At 51.0% G+C, this 24,722-nt stretch overlaps 2 protein-coding genes and 2 long non-coding RNA genes across 8 annotated transcripts in view; 2 read left to right on the forward strand and 2 right to left on the reverse strand.

Moving 5' to 3' along the window:
• CEP68 (centrosomal protein 68) lies at positions 1–20,082 on the forward strand. 5 transcript variants are annotated; one of them, XM_068675597.1, is made up of 8 exons: positions 1–234; positions 2,494–2,652; positions 10,584–10,985; positions 11,720–13,096; positions 14,395–14,517; positions 14,904–15,000; positions 15,780–15,934; positions 16,974–20,082. In XM_068675597.1, exons 1-8 carry the CDS (start codon positions 16–18, stop codon positions 17,022–17,024), a joined length of 2,583 nt encoding a protein of 860 aa, XP_068531698.1. In that variant the 5' UTR covers positions 1–15; the 3' UTR covers positions 17,025–20,082. The 5 variants fall into 5 exon arrangements, with proteins under 5 accessions (XP_068531698.1, XP_068531702.1, XP_068531700.1 ...); XM_068675599.1 differs by lacking the exons at positions 1–234; positions 2,494–2,652 and adding exons at positions 4,955–4,973; positions 5,562–5,647; XM_068675601.1 differs by lacking the exons at positions 1–234; positions 2,494–2,652 and adding an exon at positions 4,823–4,973.
• On the reverse strand, positions 7,325–9,002 carry LOC137853352 (uncharacterized). Its single transcript, XR_011094410.1, has 2 exons — positions 8,625–9,002; positions 7,325–8,121 (listed from the first exon to the last, which is right to left on the reverse strand). It is a non-coding gene; the product is annotated as an uncharacterized lncRNA (long non-coding RNA).
• On the forward strand, positions 7,999–8,999 carry LOC137853350 (uncharacterized). The gene is made up of 2 exons (XR_011094408.1): positions 7,999–8,128; positions 8,228–8,999. It is a non-coding gene; the product is annotated as an uncharacterized lncRNA (long non-coding RNA).
• Positions 18,729–24,722, reverse strand: part of RAB1A (RAB1A, member RAS oncogene family) — a 12,552-nt gene continuing 6,558 nt past the window's right edge. The window contains exons 3-6 of the mRNA XM_068675634.1: positions 23,482–23,577; positions 21,991–22,086; positions 20,826–20,957; positions 18,729–20,565 (exon numbers count right to left, since the gene is read on the reverse strand). Coding sequence (XP_068531735.1) covers positions 20,368–20,565; positions 20,826–20,957; positions 21,991–22,086; positions 23,482–23,577 — 522 coding nt within the window. The 3' untranslated portion in view covers positions 18,729–20,367. The remainder of the gene's footprint in view (positions 20,566–20,825; positions 20,958–21,990; positions 22,087–23,481; positions 23,578–24,722) is intronic.

The following is a 24,722-nucleotide window of genomic DNA, read 5'->3' on the forward strand; positions in this document are numbered from 1 at the left end:
TTTATAAATCTATCAATGTGGTGTTTTCCAAAAAGCCTATCTGACCTCAGGGTTGTGTCTTTGTCTTCTTGCTTCCCTGCTGAAACCCTAAGGAGATACCTGGAGGAACGCTGCTCAACCAGCGAGCTGCCAGAGGAGTGCTCTCACACATTAGTTGCTATCTGTTCAAGTGTCAGCTCTGGATACAGAGATGGCTGCCGCCTGAAACAAGCAGGTTTTCGGAAACTTTCTGAGGTAAGTGGTGATTGTCAGAGCTGTAGTGCCTCACCATTTGAAAGCCATGAACCTTTATGAGACCCGTGGAAAAATGTGGAGTGATTGGTTTGTCTTTAATGAGAACCAAGTCAAGCACTAGGCTGAGTCCCAGCTGACTCCATCCAGACATTTTTAGAGCTTTAACACTAAACAAAACAGATGAAGTTTTGCATGATATTTCTACCACCACCTGCCAATCTGGCCTCATGCTTTTACATTTTGTAGTAATTCAACCATTTTTTAAGAAGAGAGCTTTCAGGAAAATGTACTTCACTTTTTCCTTCTAAAAATTAGTGATGGGTTAAAAAGACAGACCACACATTTTAGAAGTTCACACAAAGAAAAACACTTAAAATAAATTTATAACAAAAGCAGCTGCTACTGCTGTAATTGAATATGTAGAGATGAAATCCAATTATGGCCAAGGAGCAGATTAGTTCTTTTATTATTATTATTTTTTTAATCCTCAGCTTGCTTGATTAAGGTAGATATAATTGTAGGGAAGTGCTTTGTGAGTCAGCTAAAAGGTTGAAAGACAACACCATGTTGTTCTGCTATCAAATGACTGGTTTGGGTCTAACAGGTTGCGTGGTACAGCTGTGCTAATAGTCAGGTCACCTTTCAGATATGTGGAGTGATGTTAGGTTGTTGAAAATCAAATCTCTGCTGTCTTCCCATTATGAGCATTCAAGCGAATGTACAAGTACGTTGCACCTCTTGGGAGTCTCGTGTGCTGTGATCTGCATGAAAAGAACCTGGCAAGTTTACAGCTAACTTGCTGTTCTTGCAAGTTCTTGCATCTTGGATGTGAGAGTAGAGCTACCATGCTAAGGAGGATACCTGTGGTTTTAGACTGGGCAGGAAGGGTAGCAGCTGGAATTTATTTCCACATTTTGAAAGTTATCTCCACGATCGTAAGGGCTGGGTTTGTCAAACTTTATGCCAGAGACCAGACAAATTACAAACTGGCTCTGAAACCTAGGAGCAGAGATGCAACACAAAGCCACTCCAGAGTCTTGGGTAACTAGACTTCACCATCTCCACGGGATAGTGATCAGCGATGCTATGTAAATTACTGTAATTACTGTGTCACAAAAACTCGTACACAATCAGGCAGATCTGGATTCTCTTCACTGTGGTATGCTACAATATAATTAGATGGAGATGCCCACAGCTACCAGAGGTTGAGGGAGGCCTCCAAATGTTCGGAACTCAAAGCTTGCAAACTGAGCAGGTTCCAACCAACAGCAACAGAGCCATTGAGATTAAACATTGCTTCCCTGGTACTGTAACATTAATTAGCTCAAGTAATTTGGCTCACTGAGCTTCCTTAAGGTATGGGGCTTTGTCCTTTCAGCAGTACCATTCCTGCTGAGTTAGGAAACCAGTGTAGCCAAACTCAGAATAAGATCTTATAGAAGGGGAATATAGTATTTATTTAAAGAATTTGCATGTGAGCCAATTTTACCCGCTCACACTCATTCTTTTATAGATTTCACTTATTCACACTCACAAGCCACAAAATGTGTGTCCAAGTGGTCTGGTCCCAATCACCTGAGCGCAACGTAAGCAAAACAGGATGGTGTCTGTCAAATCTTCACTAAATCTCCTAGTTTTTGGAGAGTTCTTTAATAGTCGTTAAGAATTGTTGGGTTTTGGCGGTCCTGTGCTGCAGCCTCTCTTCCTGCTGGGCTGCCAAGGGAAGGAATAGGAGATGTGGAATGCTGCGACCCTGATGCCATCCTCCTATTATCAGAGAGCAGGGTCTTCTTTGAACAAGTTAACAGTGCTATGGTCTTAGTTTTGCCAGGCCTTCTGGGCCTGGCAAAAACAACAAAGGCCAAACCTTTTGCTAGGCATGGCATCATTTGCTATGACTCCAAGCCATTCTTCAAACCACTGCTTTGCTATTGTGATGCTTACATTAACTAATTTTAAATTTATACCAAACCATCTATTTCTTTTACAAAGCTCCATGCTGATGATTGGTTCGTGCAGATCACAGCTCTGGTTTTGAAGAGTCTCTGAGTTCTGCTCAGGACAACATACAAATAACAATACAATACAACCCTGGAATTAGAATGAAAAAGAAATCCCCCAAGTTCTCCATCAAAAGCAGTAGTAAAATCTCACACTTAAAAAGTCAAATTAGTCCCAATTATTCACTGTCCCTTATAATTTATATTGACTGGCAGCTGCCACCACCTCCTGACCGCTTGGCTCATATTTATTCCACAGCAACGCATCGCCTTCATCCAACAAGAGGAAAGTCAGAGCATTTCTGTCCCTAGACCAACTCCGTCCCATTCATCCCCACCTGCACAACAGCACCGAGCCTTGATCTGCGCTGCCTGGGTGTTTCAGAGGGACGACAATGCTGCCTCGGCCTGGACAGAGGTAAGGAGATGCTTTGGGAGAAGATGGAAACTGGAAACACCTGCCTTTAGGGCTGGATTGCCTGTTGCTGGCAGTTAAGCCAGGATGTTTATGGTGTGATGGGTACATCGTGTGGCCAGAAAGGAGAAGTGCAGTTTCTACTTGGCCTTTTTCTAGGGCTAAATCCTTCCATTCTGTCCAGCTGAACAACTAAGTGGTAAAGAACTGAAGTTGTCCAGCTGCTAACAGTACATTTCATTTCCCTGCACTCCAATGTTGACACTAAAATAGGTATCACTCTGTTTTTTCTCTATTCTTAATTAATCTTACTTTGTATGTTTTATTTTGTGAGCTGCTTTGGGTTCCCTTAAGTCAAATTTTCTGGTGTTCCTGCAAAATTAGGAAGGAGAAGCAGCAGCTACCTTTTTTTAGGAAATCCTTAGTAACACTGCAGTAGTGGTTTTTATCTAAATGTTTTACGTGATCTAAATGTATGGGTAAGGGAAGGTTTCTAGGCTTTTGGTGAGCTTTTTCTAACTAAAAAGAAGCTAAAGCAACATGGCTGAAATGAAGCTGCTTACTCAGACGTTACTAGAGTAAATGTGCAGCTGAGGGACTGGATTCCCCAGGTGCCTACCATATGGCTGTAAGTATTTGATTAACGACAACCGTTTTAGAACAGAAAACCTGCGGGTCCCACCTGGAAGAAAAGGTCTGGGAACGGGGAGGAGGGCAGGGCTGAAATTCAGAGCAACGTCAGAAGAATTGGCAGAGGGTCTGGAAAAGAGAGGATCTAAAGAATTAATCTAGATGAGAATAACGAACTGCACAAATACTGTCGGGAAGCGGTGGATTAAGGAGCCGGATCAGGAAGTTACGGGCAGTTTGAAGCATGAGTCAAGTGCCCTGCTCTGTGAATAATCAGGTAGCATACCAGGATGTGTAAACAGGAACACAGCCTGGAGAACCACACTAAATTTGCCTTATCATAGCCAGGCCTGCGCTGGAGTTTGGGGCAAGGTTTAAGTTTTGAGTTTCAAAGAAGCGTGTCCTAGGGAGAGTTAATCAAGAGAACAAGGGCAATGGGTCCAAGACATGGAAATGCAGACATCTGGGAGTAAAAAGGGTTGTTAACCCCAGGAAGAAAAGGATCTCTCCCAGTCCTGTGAGACCACACAATTTAGGAACACGTCTGGCAGCAGGTACACCCACAGCACAGCTCAGGCAGGGACCGAAGGACTAAAGAAAGGGTGAGTACAAATCAAAGCGAGGAAGGCCTATGTGAAACCTTCTGAAAGGAACTTTAATAATACAACAGGGGGTTTTGCTGTCTCTTTGAGGTGACGAGCAAACAGAGCCTGGCCTGGCCTGTTGCCCAAATGGGCTGGCACCTCCAAAGGTGTCCGAGTGCCGATGCCAGGGCTAATAGCAAAACGCACGAGCACATCACCACTGCTGGGCTGCTGGCACCCGCAGAGAGGGGTCGGAGCAGTTCTGTGCCCAGATGGCTCCTGCCCATGAGCACGGGTCAGAGTTTGCCTACAAACCTGTCCTGAAGGAGCGAGGAATGCGGTGCTACCAGGTTACAACACAGCGATGTTGTAACTCAGTGCCTGAGCCGTTCTAACACAGGAGGGGGATAACGTCAGTCACCTCCACGCTGCCAGCAGAACCAGGGAAGACTTGTGGCAGCTGCAAGACAGGCAGGTGAACCGATGTGTTACACCTAACATTCACTCTGTGGCTCTTAAGGGTGGCAAAGCGCTTCTGACTGCTCTTTCTTCCCCCTGCAGCACTATTAATATCCCTATAACGGACAACACGGAGACTGCCATCCCAGCTTCCCAGAGCACAGAAGCAGTGCTTTCAGGTCTGATTGTGGCAATCAAGCCCTGCTTTGTGCTGTAGGCACGGGGATTGCCCCTCGAGTGCCAGCACCCGCAGAATGGGTTAAATAAATCCTTTCCCTTCACTGCAGAGACTTTGCTGCACAAGGTCCTGAGCTCCCGGAGCAGCGGGAAAACGCCTGCCCTGGCGCTCACCAACCCTGAGCAGCCTGGGGTAGGGGCTTGGCTGGATTTGGCAGCAGGATATGGCCCGGAGAGCAGGGTCCGCTCCCTCCCAGCCCTGCCCTGCAGCAGCCCCAAAAAGCAGAAAGGGGAGGAGGAGGAGGGGGGGGTTCTCCGGTAGGGGAGGGGGGAGCACGCCCCGCTCCCATTGGCCGCCGGCTCGCCCCGCTCCCATTGTGACGCAGCTCCTCGCGCTCCCATTGGCTAAGACGCGGGGGAAGGGGGCGCGGCGCCGGGGCCGGGGCAGAGCGGGGGCGCCGGGGCCGCTGCTCGGTAGGTGCGGGCCGGGCACGGGGTGCGGGGCTTGGGGGGGGTCCTGGGGGGGATCCGGGGGGCTCCGTGAGCCCAGGGGGGTGTCCTCGGGGAGAAGAGGGCGGGTTCTGCTGTTTTGGCCCCTCTCCGTTACAGGTAGCGGTGTTGCAGCTGCGGTTGCTGCGTTAGCAGGGCATGCTTCGGCGGGTCCCACTGCTCTCCCCGTTTTTGGGGGGGTTAAAGCACAACTCCGATTATTTCTTTTTAGCCGTAGAAGGGCTTTTTGGGAGAAAAGCGTGCCAGAAAAAAGGAAAACAGTAATAAAAAGGAAATCCTGCAGGCCCCAAAAGCAGTGTTGGTGTGGGTGTGATCCCAAAACAGCAAAAAACTGCCCGCAGGGTGTGTGACCCCAAACCAAAAGCAGTGCCCGCAGTGTGCGTGACCCCAAATTGTGGTTTGGGGTGCCCCGCTGAGCAGGACCCCGGGACGGAAGCTCCGGCCACGTCGCCGCTTTTGTTGCAGCCCGTGGGCCGAGCGCTGGCGGTGGGACGCGGCGGGTTGGGGCACAGCCCTTGTTTTCCACCAACTTCGGTGGCGACTTTTTGGCAGGCAGCTTCCTCTTGACAATGGGGAAAAGTCGAGGGATCGGTTTCCGGAGAGATCCCGTTACTCCTTCTGGACGTGCCCCCCCTGAGGTGAATGAAAAGGTTTTTGTTTTCATTCATTGTTTTGTCCGAGAAGTGGCCATGGGTACTGTTTCTGTGCCGCTCCACCGCTGGTGGGACAACCAAGGGCTCCGCTGTGGTGAGGATTTCTGGCTGCTTTCCTGGGCTTTTAAGGCCAGTGGAAAGTCTCCGCTGTGCCTAAAGCCCTGGCTGTACGTCACTCTGTGGCCGTGTCGAGCTTCTCTTTGTCTGTCCTGGCCAAGGGCTGGGGCTCGCATCCCATCGTGGGGCTCTTGGTGTGTCCTGGCCACCAGCAACATAAACTTCGGCGTTGCTGCTGTTGGAAAATGGTGAGAAACCCGGCTGTCTCGATGCTCTTGGGAGTTGCAACTATGCTTTAGTAGTAGGAGAGTTTGAAAACTTACAGAAAGTTCATTTTCAGTCTGTTTTTAAATGCAGCTTATTGTCCAGCTGCCCCGAGTGTGTGGGCTGGAGGTATCTGTTATTATTGGGCTGGCTGACGCGAGACTTAAGCCACTAAATCTGATAGAAATAGCAAGGTACAGCAGCCCTTTAAAAGTAAGGAGGTGTGCCAAGGTTGGTCATTAATGCACGTGAAATCTAAACTTTTAAATACGCTTTGGTGCCTTGCTAAGCTTTGCTTTGTTTTCTGATTTTTCTAATTTTTAATTCACTGGTTGTAAAGGCATTTGTGTCCCAACCTGTGGGTTTCTCGAGCCCTCCTGGCTGGTAGGATTGGGACGGAATTGAAAATCTGGATCGTTTCTGAACGTACAGAGAGAGCGGCTTCCTGCTCGTGTGCTGGCTGCAGGGGATGTGAATGCATCTTCCTGTGGTAGCTCCAAGCCCCCGGGAGGGTTTAATTGAAAGGATTACGTGCATGTGAACAGCGGGGTGGACTATAAATACATATTAATGACGAGAGAGAGTTGCATAGAGAAGGGAAGAGCATTTCTTAAGGCGTGAAGCCAGGGACTGAGCCTACATCCCAGACTGTTGGATTTGTGTTAGCTTCTTGGAGATCTGGCCATAAATGCCTGCCTGCTGCGTAATGACGGCACGGGGAAAGCACTGCGAGCATGTGAAACACACCGGCAAGGAGAGGAGCGAGCTGCTGGGGTGTCTGCTCACGTCCTGGCCGCTGGTGATGCCCCCTGCTCAGTCGGGGAAGAAAGCACCAAAAAGGGTGAGCATGAGGTGGGAGAGGGGGCAGACAGGCTGTTAGGCTCTGAAAGTGACACTGGGATTTAATACGTGGTACCCATTTGGGTTAGAACAGCAGGAATCCCACTGCGAGTGTCACTTCTCCCCGGTGCAAAGACCCTGGCTTTCAGAGCCAGGCACACAAATACCCTCAGAGGATTTCCTGGGCATTTCAATCACCTGGAAGTTGGACTTGACCTTTTGGCATCCGATTCGCTGAGACTTCTGTGCGTGACTTGTTCAAACAAAACGTGGAAATTAGCTCTGCAAGCAAAGTGGCTGGCTGGGAACCAGTTAGGGCTGGCAAATAGCAGCGTGCTGCCTCCTGGGATCCAGAAGACCTCCGTCATCCAAACTGCACAGCGTGCTTGGAGAAATCGCGTGTGGTATGGCGCTGCGACAGAAAACAGAGGTGGATTTGTGAACTTGGGAATACTTTGGGATGCTGTTGCTGTTAGCATCACAGATTTACCTACTGATAAGCAAGCTAGATAAGCAGATGTATCTTTTTATGGTACTGTTGTATAATATGTAAAAGGGGCAGGTTCATTAATCATTTTCCTCGCAATCACCATGCTGTTTTATTTGGATATCCAAACTTTTTTTGGGGGGTAAAAAGAGCACAATATCACCAATTTTAGGATAAAATGGTGGTGTGTAGGGCTGTATGTGATAGTGACCCGAGTGACCGTGACAAATAAGGGAGTGAATCCAGGTGATGGCTGGAGGAACAGCCCGGGGTGCAGGGTTGGGAGAGCCCTGGAGTTATCTGCCCGCCGCCGCAGCTGCTGCCACGCTGAATATAGCTGCCCAGCACTTGCTCTCACACAGCGATCATGTTCCCTCAGGCTGTCAGCATTCAGGAAGGAGGAAGGTAATACAGCAGCAGCTACAGCACCTGCCGTGGGTCACGTCAGGGATCCGGCCTCCCCTGGAGCCCCAGCACATCATCCCCCTGCCCTCATGCTATAGGAACACATTGGCTCTGCCTGTGGGAGCATCTCGCTGGGCGGAGAGGCAGCTCGTAAAGCCAGCTCCCACCAGAGGTGCCACACAAGCAGCTGCCAGCCCCATCTTCTGCAGCCTGCACTGAAATCACTCTTGGAGCACGCAGATCTCACCCTGGCGGTCGCAGGGTCAGGCAGCTGCTCGGGGCCTCATGCTGCGCAGAGCAGTCACCAGGGCTGCGCCTGCCTTGCCTTATTTTAAGTCACACAGAGCTCCAAAATGCTTCTTCCTCGCGGCGTGCTGCTACTTGAAGCCACCTCTTGCTGCCGTCCCTGTACGGTGAGAGCCCAGGGTGCCAGAGAATAAAAAGGAGAAAAAAAGATTATTTTAAAAAAGTAGTAATAATAATAATTTCCCCCTCTTTCTTTCTTTCCTCAGTGCTGGCAAAACAAGGCTCCCCGTGTGCTGTTTCCAGTCGCCTTGCTTTAGCTAAATGCAGTGAGCCCGGGTTTCTTTGAGCCAGGAGTGAGGCTTTGCTGACGGAGGTCACCCCGTGGCCTGAAACGCTGCCTGTTCCCATGACTTCTGCTTTCCCCAGAGGGGGGAGCATTTGTTGCCTGAAGTTATGATCTCCTTGAATCTGCCCAGGCCCAGCTAACCTAATGAGTAAGCGCTTTAAAACCTGCCACATGCTCGTTAGCTCAAATTGGCTCTGTCCTCTGCAAGCCTGTGTTGGGAGCTTCCACCTGAGGGGGATTAGAGAGCGCCTGGGCTCCCCGTTTGGGGACCTGCCTAGCAGTGTGCTAGCTGTCAGGATGGATCATTCATCTCTTACCATTTTATTGGCTTCATGAGCACCAAAGGACACCAGCCAAAGCACTCTCTTCCTTCTCCTAGACCCCAAGCGCAGTGAGGATCAGCACCTTGCCCCGTGGGAGGCGAGCAGGGGCCCTGCAGGTCCTAACCTCGGAGAGGCTGCAGCTGGGGTTTGATGCTGCCAAGTGCCTCACCCCGCCTGGGGGGAGCCCTGCCCTCTTTGCAGGGTGCTGGGAGGGGGCAAATTTGAGCCGTCGAGGTCTGAAACGCTGAGCTGCTTCTGCATCACGGGGGTATGCAGACAGCACAAGCTTTAGTCACGGTGGTGGGCTGCGTGCTGTAACAAGCCCATTTTTCACACACTTTTAAAAAATAAAACTTGGCTTTTAACCAAGATTCTTTGTTTCCTAACAGTGCTTGATGTACATTATCAAAACCCAACTCTTCTGCCGTGTTGCAGCTCCTCATCAGAGGTCCAGAGAGGGTGCTGGTGGAGCATCCCTGTGCGTGGGGTGCCTGCAGAGCCCGAATCCATCCCCAGCAGGAGCTGGGTGCCCATCCCACCTCCCAGTACCCGCTCAGGACTTTGCCCAGGTGCCAGGAGCACCCGCTAAAGCAAACAAACCCAACACAAGGGCAGCTCCACCGTGCTTCTCTCGAGAGAGGCTGCGACGCATTGCCTCGAGTCATTCGGCCTGCAGAGGTGCTCTCCTCATTTCCCAAACCGTCGCTGTGCGGGTGGAAATTAGGAGTGGTCTGGAAGCCAGTCACCTGAGGTGGCTTTTGTCAGACCTGTCTGAGCTGACAGGCCAGGCACAGGCGTGCTCTGGCGTGTGTGTGTGTGTGAATCAGAGGCCGAAACCAGAGGGAAAGGAGCCCCACCGACCTGCAGCACCCTGGAACAAAAACCCAGGCTGCTGCGGGTGCTCCGAGTGAAGGGACGAGCCAGCAGGCTGCTGAACGTAGCTTCTGTGCTCAGCAAACCCTTGAGAAGAGGGAGGAATTGCCTAGGTTTTACCAACTTCTTCAAATCTAGGGCTTAAAGGCAGGCACGAGGTGGCACAGGTGGTGTTGGCATCCAAAGTATTTTGGCTGGGAGGAGGTGAGGCTGAGCTGTCACCGTTGTTGTTGCTGGCTTTTGGTTTTAAACTTGCTTCCAGCTGGTTTAGCAGTACAGAAATCCAGCCCTCAAAAGCTGCCAGAATCAGAATAAGAGGATCGTGTTGTTTTTTAATTTATTTTTTCCCCCAGCTGATGTGGTTGTTAAATTGGGGGCTTGCTGCACACCTCTTTACAGGGCTCCGGGGCTCAGGCTGCAGGAGTAATAAATGTCTGATGGCTCTGCAGTGCGATGCAGTGGGCTTGGCTCTACGGCAAATGTGCCATCAGCTGAGCAAGAGTTTCCACTAATTACTTTCACTAGAAGTTGATTTCATGAATATTTGTGAGTTGGGGCAGAAGTTGCACAGCGAAGTGCCAAGATTCGGGTTTTATAGCCTCCTACCTCCCCCTCTAACTTATTTTTTATACGCTTTTGCCTTCTGGGTGGCTTCCAGTCCACGTTTTTTGTATTTATCTTCTCAAAAACTCCCCACCTCGGCACCCGTCGGGGCTCAGCCACGTTAATGCAGGCTTTAGGTTCTAATTACCGATGTCTCATTTGGGCCCAGCGAGCTGTTGGTGGGACTGGCTGTGCATTCAGGACAGAGCTGCGAGGTGTAAAACGCAGGTTTGTTCCTGGCAGTCAGAGCTTTAATTAATTTGTGCCTGCACGCCTTGTCACGGAAACCAGGAAACACTGGTTGGACTGGACGGCCACTTTGCTCTTCCCTGTGCTCACTGGATGTACCAAGATGTGATTTTTATGATTTTGGGGGCTTGCTCCACAACATGCTTGTGATCTTTGCTATTAAACGTAGCAAAACTTCTTTGCTGTGCGTGGAGACGAGGGGAGGTGACGATGTGTTGTGTGTTTCAGAGAGCCCAGGCCGCAGCAGCACCTCTCGGGAGCTCCGTGCCCATGGCCTTGGATGTGGGAAAATCCCTCTCCGAAGCCTCGCTGAGCCAGAAGGCCAAGTGCTATGGAAGGTGGGACTGCACAGATGCACGGACGGACTGCCCGGAGCTGGCTGACAGCGTGCACTGGCTCTTAGAGGACGCCAAACCCTCCCTGAAAGGGATGGAGAGCCTGGCGAGGGCTGGACACGCTTGCTTGGCGGCTGGTGTCACCCAGAGAGGCTCGAGCTACTGCAGAGAAGCGTCTGCAGCCCCCACGGCCAGATTGTCCAGGGTCCCTTCGTCACCCACCTCCAGAGCTGCTCGCGGGGGTGATTCCCACCCTCACCTCAGCCACCGTTTCTTCTCCTCGGACGAGCAGCAGGTAAGGGGGCCGTGCTGCCTGCCGCTGCGGGGTCAGGCCCAGGCAGGGCTGGGAGCTCTGTGTTTGGGCCCTGTGAAAGAAGGAAGGAGCGTTTGCCCCCGAGAGCTTTCATCTCAAGTGGCAGGAGAGGCCCAGAGGTGAAGGGCTTTGTCTGACACCAGGCAAAATCCTCCTGTAGCACAGCGCTGAAAAATACGAGCTGGGGGTGCCGGCAGCAGGCTGGGGGCTGCCCTCCTCCTGCAGCAGGGAAGGGAGCGGGCACCGAGGCCCAAACCCTCGCCCTGGTTCCTGCGGTGCTGCCGTGGGGCTGGAAGCTGCTGGGGATGGAGCTCCTCAAGTAACGGTGTCCCCGGGGCTGCTGAGTGACTCACGCAGCCTCCCGAGGCCTCGAGATGCCTTTCCCTAAAAACAACGCCCGTTCAGGCCCAGGGGAGGGGCAGGGTTCGCGTTCGAGCCTTCTCTTTGGGCAGAGCCCAGGCTGGGCTTTTATCTCTGTAGCCTGGCTGCATGAAGGGGCTTTTTGTCCGGGCGCAGAAAGCCAGCATTATTCACCATCCCCTAAGCGTCAGAAATGTTTCTCCCGGTTCTTTCTGCTGGGATTTCCCAGCGGTGCGGGAGCCGTGTAACACAGCAGAGGTTGTAAACGGAGCAAACATGTGAATTACCTTCATTTTGTGCCTCTCCCTCTCTTTTTCTCCCCTCCCTGGGTCCCTCATCCATGGATGTCCCGGCAGACGAAAACGTTGGGCTGCTCGGAGCCCCCCTGCAGCGCTCCCAACACGCAGAGCTCGGCAGAGGAGAGCAGCATTGCGGACGTCTCTCACGACATCTCCACCAGCCAGTGCAGCCAAAGGCCCCCGTCCCCCTTCTCCTCCACCCTGGACTCCTTGCCCCAGCCGACCCCCCTCAGCCCCAGATCGAGCTTCTCCACCCTTTCTTTAGAAGAAAACAGCGCCTCCGAGCAGCAGGAGGTGAAGCAAGCCCCGGGCTCTCCAGCAGAAGGGAAAGCACCACGGGCACGCGAGCCCCTCGGTGCCCTGCTGGCTGAGCACGTACCTGTGGGGCGTGCGAGGAAGATGTCGCCCTACCAGGCTGATTACTGGGCCTGCGCCATCCCGGACTCCTTACCCCCTTCCCCAGACCGTGGGTCTCCCCACTGGGACCCCCACCAGGAGTACGAGGACTTGCTGGATTACGCCTACCCGCTGAGGCCCAGGTACAAGCTTGGCAAGGCGCCGGAGCCGTTCTTCCACGATTCAGGGATAGATTTGGACAGCTTCTCCCTCTCTCCCGAGGGCACGCTGACGTCCACCAGCGTCTACGGTCAAGGTCGGCAGGCTCAGGGAAACAGAGAAAAAACACGTCGGGGGTTTGGGGCCTCTGCGAGGAGGTACTCGACCCTGGTGTCTGGAAAACCAAGCTGTGTGAGAGCGATCTCCTACGGCGAACCTTCAGCCGCTGCAAAAGCATCTGTTGCAAAGAGCACTTCATCTAATGGCCCAGCGGGTCCGTCCAGAGGCTTTCTGAAGGATTTCAGGACGGAGTTAGCGGGGCTGAGTTCCTTTGATCACCCTGATGTGGGTGGGAGAAGCTGGTGCCATTGGAAGGGGAGCCCCTCTTCGAATTCCAGAGCACAGGCAAAAAGCGCGGGCAGGTTTTTAGCCACAACACAAGTGCTCCCCCTGAGGAAGGAGTGGGACGGTGACGAAGAATTTCTTGCCCTGCCTCCTCGGCTGAGGGAGCTGGAGAGGTTGTCTCAGATCTTGTCCGATCTTTCCTTAACTAAAAGGACGTCCAGGCAAGGCCCCCAAACCCCTCCGCCGTACAGCGACAGCAAGCCCGAGCGGTCTCCATTCAGAGCAGCGGGTAGCAGGCACCAAAGAGAGAGCACCCAAGGCTTTCTTGGGCTGTGTCATCCCTACAGCTCCCAAAAACCCGGCTGGGAAGGCACTGGATCGTGTAGCCGGGCTGATAGGGATCCTCTGGGCAGGCTTCACCTCCCTGCAGGCATCGGGGGCGCGTTGGATGGGACGTGCCCCAGCGAGCTGGGTGCCAAGGGGAGCCCTAAGGAGAAGGGGCAGCAGGGCGAGTCCCTGGCCCAGTGCATTAAGGTAAGAGCAGAAACTGAAGCGTGTTCTGGGAAGCTCTCATGTGCAGCCTGCCTATATTTAGTTCCTGGCCTCCCAGTGCCTTCTGCGTGATGTTTGGTCCCTGGCAGCTGCTAGTAATTTATGCAGGGCGGCTCACTGGAGCAGATAATTTCTTCTGATGGAGCAGGAACCTCTCTGGCAGCGAAGGGTTTTGCAGCCTCACGGCGTTTCTGGTGTCTGGGGTATCCCTGCTGCTGGTCTGGGTCCACCTAAAGGTGGTCACAGCTTTTGGGGAGGGCTTGGATTTCAGGGCACAGCCACGCTGCAGAGCAGAGGCGTGTGCCTGCCCGGGCCCTTCCCTGTACCGCTCATAGCAGCGGGTGCAGCAGCACAAACAAATTCTTTCCGTTTTAGTGCCTCGCTTTCCAGGCTCGCCTCTCCCGGGGCTCAGCGTCGTGGGGCTGGGCTTGACGGAAACGTGGTGATTTGTCTTCCCAAGCCCTTCCTTCCTGCGGCAAAGCTGCGAGATACAAGAGCCATGGGCAGGCTGGACCTGGCCAGCACAAAACCCGTGTTTGCTGCCTGCTCCAGGGTTTTTGGTGTGCTGTGGCTGTCCCTGCAGCTCAGCCCTGGCTCGCTCGCCTTCCCCAGGCTGGGTTTTGCCCGTGGATACAATAAGGCCAGGAAGTTTCCCAGGTGTATCTGGTTATCGTGCCACAGAGGCAGGGAGAAGCAGCTCGGCTTTTTAACAAAACCAAGCTCCCGAGGAGCAGAAGCGGGGCTGGAGGCCGGTTTCAGCAGGAGCAGAGACCCCAGGGTTTTGCACAGCATCCTACAAAAACAATCCCTTACCGAGACGCTTTAAAAATAAATGAAAGCACTTAATTGAATGAGACAAACCCTCGGGGAGAAGAAACTGCAAATTAACTCGGTGGGTCTGGTTTGCCACGGGGAGGAGAGCATTTCTTTGGCAGGGAGCTGGTGGAGGCAAAGCCCCTCCTTCAGCCTGGGTGCCGCTGGCTTTTGACACCTCTCCCTAGCAGACACTTCACGGCGATGCTTACTTCTTTCCACACAGTATTTTGGGTATGTTTAGGGGGTTTATTTGCTTTGTGCCTTTTTTTTGTCCTCTTTTTTTCTGTTGACCTGAGCGTAGGGATGTTTGTGTGCAGGGAGGGATGGCAAACGCCCTCCGTGAGAGGGGAGCAGCAGGGAGCAGGCGCTCTCCAGAAGGCTGCTCAGCCGTGTATCCCTGCTGCTGCCTCTTCTTTGTTCAAGAAATAGATCACTAACACCTTTTGTCGTGCTTTGTTAAGCAGATGTTCTGCTGCCAGCTGGAGGAGCTCATCTGCTGGCTGTACGACGTGGCAGAGCTCACGGACAGCTGGGTGCCGCCGACACCGGACGCTGTGAGCGTGAAGGCAGCGCTGCGCCGCTACTTGGTAGGTCTCACCCTCGGCTTCCCTTCCTCCCCCTGGGCAGGAACGCTTCGCATCGGCCTCCACTGGCTCTGTGCAGCACCAGCGAGGCTGTGCCGTGCCTCTGCATGGGGGAGATAAGTCCCTGAAGCTGGCGTTGGGCACTGGGAGCGCAGGCTGGGTGCCCCACGCCCTCTCAGGGCTTCCTCTGGCAGCACGGAGCGAGGCACCCCCCGGGCAGGTGCTGCAGGGGTGTGCGGAGCCAAATCTGGGACCTGCATGGGGAGCAGCCCTCCCCAGGCAGCACGAGGCCACGCAGCGCAGGCTGGGCACCGCAGGCGGGTGTCCTCCAGGCGTGTGCTGCCCCAAACACCTGTAGGCAGCGCTCCTCTCCTCTCCTCTCCTCCTAGGAGTTCAGGAGGGACGTGGCCGACCACCGCAGCCTGACGGAGAGCGTGCTGCAGCGGGGAGAAGCTCTCCTCGAGTGCATGGCATCAAATTCACCAGGTGAGAGGGGCCTTTGGGTGGGGGGATCGGGGGCACGGGCACATCTGGCAGTGCTGGCATTGGCATCTGCCCCCAAATACACCTCGGGCACAGCCTGGAGGTGCTGATGCTGCCCCTTGCCTTGACCTTGCTTCACGCTGCCCCATCCGTCACGGGTGCTTGCTGCTCGTGTGGGTGATGGATTTGTTTCTGCCTGGCCAACTCCCTCCAGGCCCTGGGTTGCTGTCAGCCTGCAGCTGGGAGAAAATTTTTTCATCCAGCACAGGCAAAGGTGATTTTTATGCCCTGCTTGCACTGGGTGAATCCCAGAGCTGGTAGCAGCAATTTGGGGCCCCCTCGTATTTCCAAAGGGAAGGCCGCACAGACTGCTCAGGGTGGTAGGGACACTGGAAAGGTGAAGGGAGCCCACAGACCATGTGTGGCCACACGTGGCTCCCTGTGGGGTTTTGGGTCCCCAAAACCTGTGTCTGCAGTCACTACAGGGCTTCTACTGGTCTGGGTTTGCATCCAGATGGATTTTTTATTTTTTTTTTCATGGTCCTAAAGGAGGTTTCCCACGTCTGTCTGAGCACAGCTTTGGGAGCCCTGTTTTTGTAATCAGCCTTAAGCTGCAGCCTCCCGGGTCACTTCCCGCTGCCCCCGGAACATTGCACCCCAGTTTGGAAGGGGTTTGGTGCTTCCTTCAGAGGCCGGTCTGGGGCAAGCAGAACCCCGTTCTTTGTTCTTCCAGCCTGGATTGTCAGGGTAACGCCGCCTCCTCCATCCTTTCTGTCCTCCAGCTTTAAAAGAAACGCTGGGCTTGATCGCGAAGCAGTCGGAGGAGCTGGAGAGCCACGCGGAGCGCCTGTACAAGTCGGTTCTGGCTGCTGTGGATCCCAGGCAGGGGCAGGACAGGGAGCAGGGTGACAGCACGCGGCAGGCAGCAGCTCAGTGGGTAAGCAGGGGGGCTTGGAGGGGGGAGAGAGGGAAGCGTAGGAAGAGAGGCACTTAAATTAGCACGCTCTGCAAATCAGCCGCTTTTTTTTTTTTTTTTTCTTTTAATCTGGTGTTTGCAGGGCCAGGAAGGAGAGAAAACTGAGGGTGGGCTCGAAATGGGTGCCCTTAGTCTTCAGATGTCAGGGACAGAGCAGTGCGTTGGTGAATCCCCTGCTGAGAGTAAAGAGTGTGGTGAGGGCGCTGCCAGCGCGTCAGGGACACACCGAGCAGCGGGCACCACGCAGGGTGCAGGGGATGGGATGTCAGCAGCCCAGGCACAGGCAGCTGCTGTACCAAAAGCAACAGGGAAGCCTGAGATGACCCTTTTGTTTCCTCACAGAAAAATTGCAGTCCTCATTTAATGGTGGGAAAGGGAAGCGAGGCAATCCAGGTGTAAAATACGGACTAGAAAACTTGTTGGCTGATTCTTTGAACATCTCCCTTCAGTTAAAATGGCAGAGACAGGAGCATTTCAGGAGGGAAGGACAGGAGGGAGAGTAAGGGGTGAGGGGACATTTGCATTGAGTGGTGATTGAGGGCAAAGTCCCATCAGAGTCGATCCAGACAGATTTCCCTAAGCCATTGGAGCTGTAACTGGGAGTTGTGTCCTTGTGAAATGACTGCAGGTGCTAGCAAGGAGCCCGGTGCAGAGCCGCAGGAAGGCTCGTGCAGCTCCTGCACGCCCAGAGGTAGGAATTCAGGAGCTGGAAGATAACCTCCCTCCTCCCCCGGAGCCCAGATAGCTCAAGAATTTTGATTTCTTCCTGGCCCACTTTAAAATTTCAACTTGCAAAGGGGAAAGATATTTGCAGAGCTTTAGACAAGTAACAACATATTACATAGTTTTTTGTTTGTTTTTTTAATTGACTAATGAATATGGCTGTAGCCCACACACCTAGCCAGAGGACAGGTGGAGGTGATTGAGGTACAGCGGGTTCATTGGTTTTGTTTTGGGGTTGCAGCCACCACACAGGAACAAACTTTCTGCTTCATTTCAGGTGCTGCCTCCGTCAGGCCTGGGCTTTGTCGGCTGCTCTCAGGACGGCTGAGCAGAAGCACAGCACACAACAAACCGCTCCGTCCACCTCCTGCAGAGCTGCCAGAACGCGTTGAATCACCGCGTCTGCAGTGAGCCAGCCCGGGCTGATCTCAACTTGTTTTTTACTGTGGATTGAGCCAGGCAAGCAGTGCAGTTACTTGGCTACTTGTATTCCTATTTAATATTGCTGACTAAGTTGGGGGGGTTTCTGAGTGAGGAATGTACAGCTGGTTCTTTTCTCCTTTTTTTTTTTTTTTTTTTTATGTAGCGTTCCCTTTCACTGAAGTGGCCTGTTCCATGCCTTAGCAAAATGTCAGGCACACACTTTTTTTTTTTAATCTGAGTAATCCGTAGTGTGCAGTGCAACTCCTAAGTAAAGCTGTGTGATTTTAATAGAAGCGTTCTCATTTTGTGTTTATACCCTTCAAAAATAGCTGCTGGAAGCCAAGAGCCAGCAGCTCTTTCTGGTTCTTGGGAGCAAACAGAACTCTTCCTTGTAATTACCGTCCACTGCTGCAGCAGGGCCTATTTAATGGTGTTGTGTTAGGCAGAAATGCGGAGCCAGTGCTCTGGGTGGCTCCTGATAAAGCAACAAGCAGGTGTGTGTGCTCAGGTGAGTTGTGTGTGAGCTGCTGCTGCCCATTGCAGCCGTTGGGCACACTGCTGGTTTCCCTGGGTGGAGAGGACGGAGCCATTCCTCACAGCTCACGTTGCCGATAGGCGCTAACGAAGCCATGGGAAAGGGCTCCCAAACCCTTTCTGCAAGAGAAAAGGGCATGCCTGCACTAACAAGGTAAGTGGCCAAAGAGAAAAAGGTTACAGCCAATTACAGACAGTTGGTGCGTGGTTTTAATTAACCTTTAAACTAAATGGTTATCAGTGTGGGCTCCTGAATGCATCATTTCCTCCCATTCTTATGAACACAGCAGATGATGTTTGGGTATCACGCAAGTAGATGGTGAAAAGCACAGTGAAATTACTTAGAGCTCTGTTTTAGTTTAGGGGCTTGGGGTTGTTGCTTTGTTTTTTTGATACCCTCCCATGCCCCCCCACCCCCAAGCTTCAAGGGCAGGTTTTTAAATCGCAAGGCATGCACCAGCTCGGCGTGCACCAGGACAGCGCTGTAGCGAGGCTGCTCTGGCTCTGGCCTCACCACCACAGGCTCCCTGCCTGAGGGCCCTGCGGGAGTCTTACCACAGCAGGACCAGCCAGGAATTGCCCAGCCAGCCTCACCCCGGCTTTGCTGAAAGGAAACGCTGCTGCTGCCTGTTTGTCTCCAGGTGCCAGTTGCAGGCCTGGCCCGTGCTGCTGAAGCCCTTGGGTAAGCCAGCTCACAGGTGAGAGAACCCCCTCAGCAAGGATCTTCTAAACCTGTGCTGTGCTCCAGCCTGGCACCCAGCTGGAGCATTTAACAGTGCTGCCCTGTCAGGTCATAACTTAGGGGAAAAAAAATAACCACCAAACAACTGGTGTAGCCCAAGTTGGTTTTGCAATGCTTTTATTACTGTATATATTAACATTGTTTTGGATAGTATGTAGCAGGCATCTTGACATTTAAGTTCATTTGTGCAGTTCTCTGGAGGGAAGATGTTTTACCCTCAGTACACCTCCTTCTGGTTCACTTCCTGATCTCAGCAGCACTCACTACTCCTAGCGCTCCTGCTCTCCAGGAGGAGCGAGTCACATTGTAATGAATTATACCAACAAGCACATCTCTAATAGAAAGCACATCACTTTATTTTGTGAAGGTCTCACGTGGAAGAGTTCAACTTAACCATGACAATACTTTATGTATTACAATTGCCTGTTGATTGATGCAACTATGTTGAAGAAAGCTGTTAGCCAAAGTTCCCCCCCCCAAAAAAAAAAATCAGAGGATATTTGCACCAGTTTTAGTTTATACCTCACAACATACCTAGGCTATATTTCTTACTATCACAGGGTGTATTTACTACTAGGGGAATGTTACATGGTCTTTCAAACATGAGACTATTTACAGAATAGGCTGAACAGTTGAGTTTAGATAAAGCTGAACAATTTTACATGTATAGGAAGTGTTATAGGCTAGCTTTCCTGTGGCTTTTAGCTAGACATCAGGCACTAATGATTTGATTAGCTCTGTACAAAGAATCACACACTGCCCAAAACCTCTTGGCTGCTGGTTAGGTCCAAATTGTTTGAAAGAGCGCCTACGTGAGCAACAGTCTGGTGGGGGAATCTCGCTGTCCCCATTTCATCCTTCTGATGCCACTATGCATAACCAAATAGAAACTAAGCTGTTGCATTAAGAAGAGTACTAATTAAAAGAGGATGGAATTAACAGTATATAGAAAAGACATAATATACTGGTACAAAGTTTTTACCACCTCAAGGTTATGCTGAAGTATGCACGTCAGGGAAACACCCTTCTCTCCCCTGCTACACAAAGCAGACAGGCATTCCCTACGTCAAGTCCTTGAGAAATAAATTAAGTTCCAAGACTAAGTTAGGGAACTGTAGTACATTCAGAGTGCATTATGCCTCCATGGACACTGGCTAGGTGCTCCTGGTACAGCGCACGTGCCTTAAGCACCACGGCACCTCAGTCTTTTGGGCCATAGTCACTAGTTTTGTCGCAGGGAAGGTCTCTGGTCTACTACCAGGTCTGAGAGCCATGGCTGCACAAAGATATGTTTTGTGCACAATGCAAGCCTGATTTCCCCCTTAGCCAATACAAATTAAGACAATATTTATCACCATACAGTTTGATATTACTTCCAATAAGTACAATATTTATTAAACATTTCTTCAGTTTTGTTACATATTGTGCAACAAATTACAATATTCTGCAGCCACAAATTATATGCAGAGTATGAAGAAACTATTAATCAGAGATAGTGTGATCTTTCCATTTATAATTCTACAAGAAGGAACTAGCAAATCAGATCTTACATATATCTTACTAAATTTTATGCATGGAAACTGACAGACACTGTTGTGCTGTTTGATACAAAATGGCTAAACTTCATCTTCAGAAGACTAAACCTGACATCTAAACATGCCAATAGAAACATCAAAACAAAAATACATCCTAACCAACCACAGGAAACAGTCTGGTATCAGGAAAAGCAACAAGGATTACACGTTTATAAACCAGCACACAAAGGTTTAAAACAGTTCTGAAAATGAAGTTAGCTGTCTTGAGTCAAGGGAATAAAAAAAGTCAGTATTGACCATTTACAATCTCTGACCTTTGTGGAGACGGTAAGAATCTGTTGTAGTGCAGCTACATACAGTACAATTCAGGCAATTTTTTTTCACTTGGGTTCAGATTGCAAATTCATTGTTGTGAGACAAAAGGGGGGAGGCAAGTTTTAGCAGCAACCTCCACTAGACTGCTTGACTGGAGTGCTCTGAATTTTAACATTGGACTTCTCCGCACCACCAGCTGTTGCTCCAGGACCCATTCGTTTTTTAATCTCAGCAGCCATGGTCATGAAAGACTGTTCTACATTTGTGGCGTTCTTTGCACTGGTTTCCAAAAACGGAATTCCAAGAGAATCTGCAAATTCCTGCGAAGCGAGAAACAGCAAACAGTGAGCTCACACACCAACTCACAGCTCACCTGGTTTCCTGGTGCACCTCCCCAAGCTCCCAGACCCCCACCCAAACCCAGTTTGACTCGTACCAAAGCATTTAGCAGGTCATTGAGCTGCCTGCATTTATGGCACACCGGCATCCGCGTACCGAGCTGCTTCCCTACACTGAACTCCACTGCATTTATGGCCCAGCCTAGCACCGAGCCAAGCCCCCCGTGTCAGTGCCAACATACCTTTGCTGTTGTATAGTCTACTACTTTCTTTGTGGTCAGATCACATTTGTTCCCCACCAACAACTTGTTGACGTTTTCACTGGCATAGCGGTCTATCTCCTGCAGCCACTGTTTTACATTATTGAAAGACTCCTAGGAGACAAGAGAGCCGTGAGCAAGGCCCCTCACCACGAGGGAAGCTGGGCACTATTCAGCAATAACTGGACACAATGCAAAGCAACATACGTATCAGTGTGCTCCACAACCACAGGGGACAGAACACCAATGCTACTGTATTCATCCACACCACCACTCCCGATTCCCTCGGGATAAGGGAGTCGCCGCAAGGCCTAGGCAATTCTTCAGGCCATCGTTCCTTCCTCCCTGGCTCGGCTCCCCCCATTATTTTTCCCTGCTCCATACTGAATAGCCAACAAATACCATCAGGGACTCCTCCTCCTCTTCCTGGAGCAGGCAGAAGATACAGTACACAGCTGAAAGCGGAGGAATCCCAGGCATTTACAAGGCACCAGCTACTAGGTGCTTTATTAGGTGCAAGCCACATTGTTGTGGAGAGATGCTGGAGCAACCTTTGACTCCAAAAATACAGAACTGCAGCACTGAGCTGACGTTCCAGTTAGCGACAGAAGCCGACTGTTCCCTTCCTATTAGCTCAGGAAACTCTACACTTCCGAAGAGCCCTTCAAACAGGACAACAGCACCACTGATCTCCAGAGATTCTTTCACAGGAAACACTGCCTCAGTTGTACGCTGCACGCTTGCTGACATTTTTCTGTTTCAGATTTGTTTATTGTAGACCAAAGTTCAAGCACATTCAGAAATCTCTGAGCAGTATCAGTAATTCAGACTTCCCACCACTGAAGGCAGGTTTAGAAGTCTTCACACAATCCCTTATGTACCCAGCAACTTCTAGGTTAAGCCTAAGACCCTGTTACTTTACAATAGTATCCCACCTCTCACAGCTCCCTGTGCTTCTGTTTAGCCCCAAACCAGAGACTGTTCATTCAGCTTGATAAACTTTAACACAGCTGGAGACCAGTCACTGTATGCTTCGGAAATGCTGAGTTGTTAAATCCTATGTCATGCATCAAATTGCATCTTATTTACATGTCAGCCTCGTGCATTCCACCTGGAGAACCCCTCCTGGGGCAAGGTCACCACTTACCTGATCCGTAACATCATACACGACTATGATGCCATGAGCACCTCTATAGTAACTGGAAGTGATAGTTCGAAACCTCTCCTGTCCCGCCGTGTCCCACTGCAAGGCAAACAGCGTCAGTTACTGCAGGGCAGGGTGCCGGGCCACAGGAGCTCGCAGAACACAGCTCAGCTGACCCGACACCACTGCAAGCATCTCCAAGTCCCGACTGCAGGAACTGCCCCCAGATGGTCAAACAGGATTCAAGATACAACATACTTTAACTGGGAAGTACACTTCAGCAGGTGCTTTTTTTTCTTTGTTTGGTTTTGGACAAGTGCACTAAAGAGATCTCACAGAAAACATTTCAAGTCATTTTGACCCAAACAGAAGCCATGGTTCAGCGGTCAAAACAAATGCAAGGCAGGGCTTGAAAACCTGTTCAGACTAAGCTCTGAGAGATGGGGGGTATCTAACATCACCACTCCCTTCAGCAGCCCTGCTACAGGAGCTGCAGAGGCATTTACAGAAGATGAAGTGCAACAACTCAAACCTGGTTCCTTCCTCCTGCTGGCAGAGGGGAGGAAGGGCATTCGGTGTTTCACCTCCCCCAGCAGGGCAGGAACAGCACTCGCTCAAACACCGCTGTTCCCAAAGCCATGTCAGGGGCAGGGCCAGCACATATTAAAAACGGTCAGACTCGCAGACAGGCTCCTGGTGGGCTGCTCTGGGGGTCTGCAGGCTCACAAGCGTGCCCAGGCTTCTGGCTGGGAACTAGAGGCTGCTCCACAGCGCAGCCTGGAATCCCTGAGTCATTGCCTTCCAGTCCTGAGAGCCTCTGCTGGAGCTGGAAGCAGTGGCTGACAAGGATTGTGTGACCTTGCATAGATATTAGATTTCAGTACACAAGTCACCGTTTTAGAGCACTTCAAGATTAGAGGAGAAAACTGCCAAGTCTCTGCCCCTGCCTATTGCAGGGGGAAGGCCAAACACTGCCAGAAGGCACTACTCAGCACTACGGCAGACAAGCCAGTTGCAAGCACGCCTGTCAGGTTTTCCTTTCAGATCCACGAAAGCACACTCCCAGCACCAGGCAGTGCACACAGCTGTTAACAGCTGCGGGAGAACTCAGACATCTTGGACAACTGATGTTCTTGTAGTTATACATGGATCCTTAATAATTACTGCAAAACTGTACTGGGTTTGATGAGAGCAAACCAGCACAGGATCCTACCCCTCAGCTCACTGCCCATGGTGCCTGTTACAACTCAAGCTTTTTCTTCCCAGAGGAAAAGAGATTAACATCTCACTTCCCCTCTCAGGCAGGCAGCATTGATCACATCCTTCTTCAGGGACAGGTCATGGGAAGTCCCGTGAAGGCTGCCTAGCCTCTTGGAACAGGGAATACACTGTACTTTAACCATTAAAATAGAAACAAAGATAAGTACCAGTAATCATGAATGCAATTGTGCTTGAACAGATCAAGGTGCCCAGGAGTTGAGAAATACTACTTACTATCTGAAGTTTGATTGTTTTCCCATCTAGTTCTATAGTTCTGATTTTGAAGTCCACACCAATTGTGCTGATGTAACTTTCTGTGTACGTGTCATCCTAGGAAGAAGAGTGAACATAAGTCAAGCCAGCTGCACTTCCCGTCACCTACATATTATGCAATAGGCAAACACCATGCAGACACAGGTACTTCATTTCCTAGGAAAAAAAGGTCTGATCACCCATTGCAAAGTCCAGCAGCAATCTAGATCTTTTCACTGAACGCTTACTCTAGAAATTCTTCAGAACTTTTAAGCTCCTCATGCAGCAAGGTTTGTGTTCCCCAGCTAGTCAATACAACTCATTCCAAAAATGCTATAGCATTAAGTCCCTCTGAATTGTAGTTCAGAAGACAGCCTTTGTTCAAGCTGGCAGACTGTAGAGCTGCTTAGAATAACCATTAAGGTCATTAAAGTGCCTCAGATTTTTATTTGCCTTTGATGTTTTTTCACGTTACGTGGCAGCTACCTGTAACAAGCGAGAGGCTTTGCCTCAGTTGCTCTCCGCATCTGAATTTCAGATCCCCTGCCACCACAGCTGGTTGCTACAGCAGGTTAGAGTTACAGCCTGGGTGCTCGTGATGGAGTCCCTGAGCGAGCACAGGAAGCACAGCGCTGCTCTAGCAGCCTGCACGGACCTGGCTGCTGAGGCCCCACCTGGTCTTACAGCACACGGGAACCTCTGGGTCAGCCTCTGCTACATGTGAGCGCTCATTAGCCTACTGGCATGAAGGAAGGCTATTTCCACAGCACCAGCAGGACAGAACTTCAGGTTGAACGTGCCACAAAAGGCTTTACAAGGCTTTACGTAACCAGCAGCTCCCACAAAAGCAAGGGATTTCTTTGTGCTGTGAATGGAAGACACCTCAGATAATACAGCTGTCTGAAGGAACAGATGCAAGTAAAGGGAAGCATTAAGCCTTTTACAACGACAGGACATTCATTTCCTTAAGTTCCAGTACTCAAAGAGGTCTGTTTGAAAAGCCTGCTGCTGTTTAACCTGCAGCAGGAACATATGAAGTGACACAAGGACTTATTGCAGCGTTCGATGTAAAAAAGCTCACTTAGGAAGTCAAATTTCTACAGGAAAAAGCTGCTTAGCTGAAGAAACACCAGATAATGGAGCACAAACATAAGCTGGTTATCCAAAAGAATCGTTGGATGTTTTTGAAACAATTTCGACTTCACGTGAAACATCTGCAAGAA

This window comes from Anas acuta, chromosome 3, assembly GCF_963932015.1.
Source record: "Anas acuta chromosome 3, bAnaAcu1.1, whole genome shotgun sequence".
NCBI lineage: Eukaryota > Metazoa > Chordata > Aves > Anseriformes > Anatidae > Anas > Anas acuta.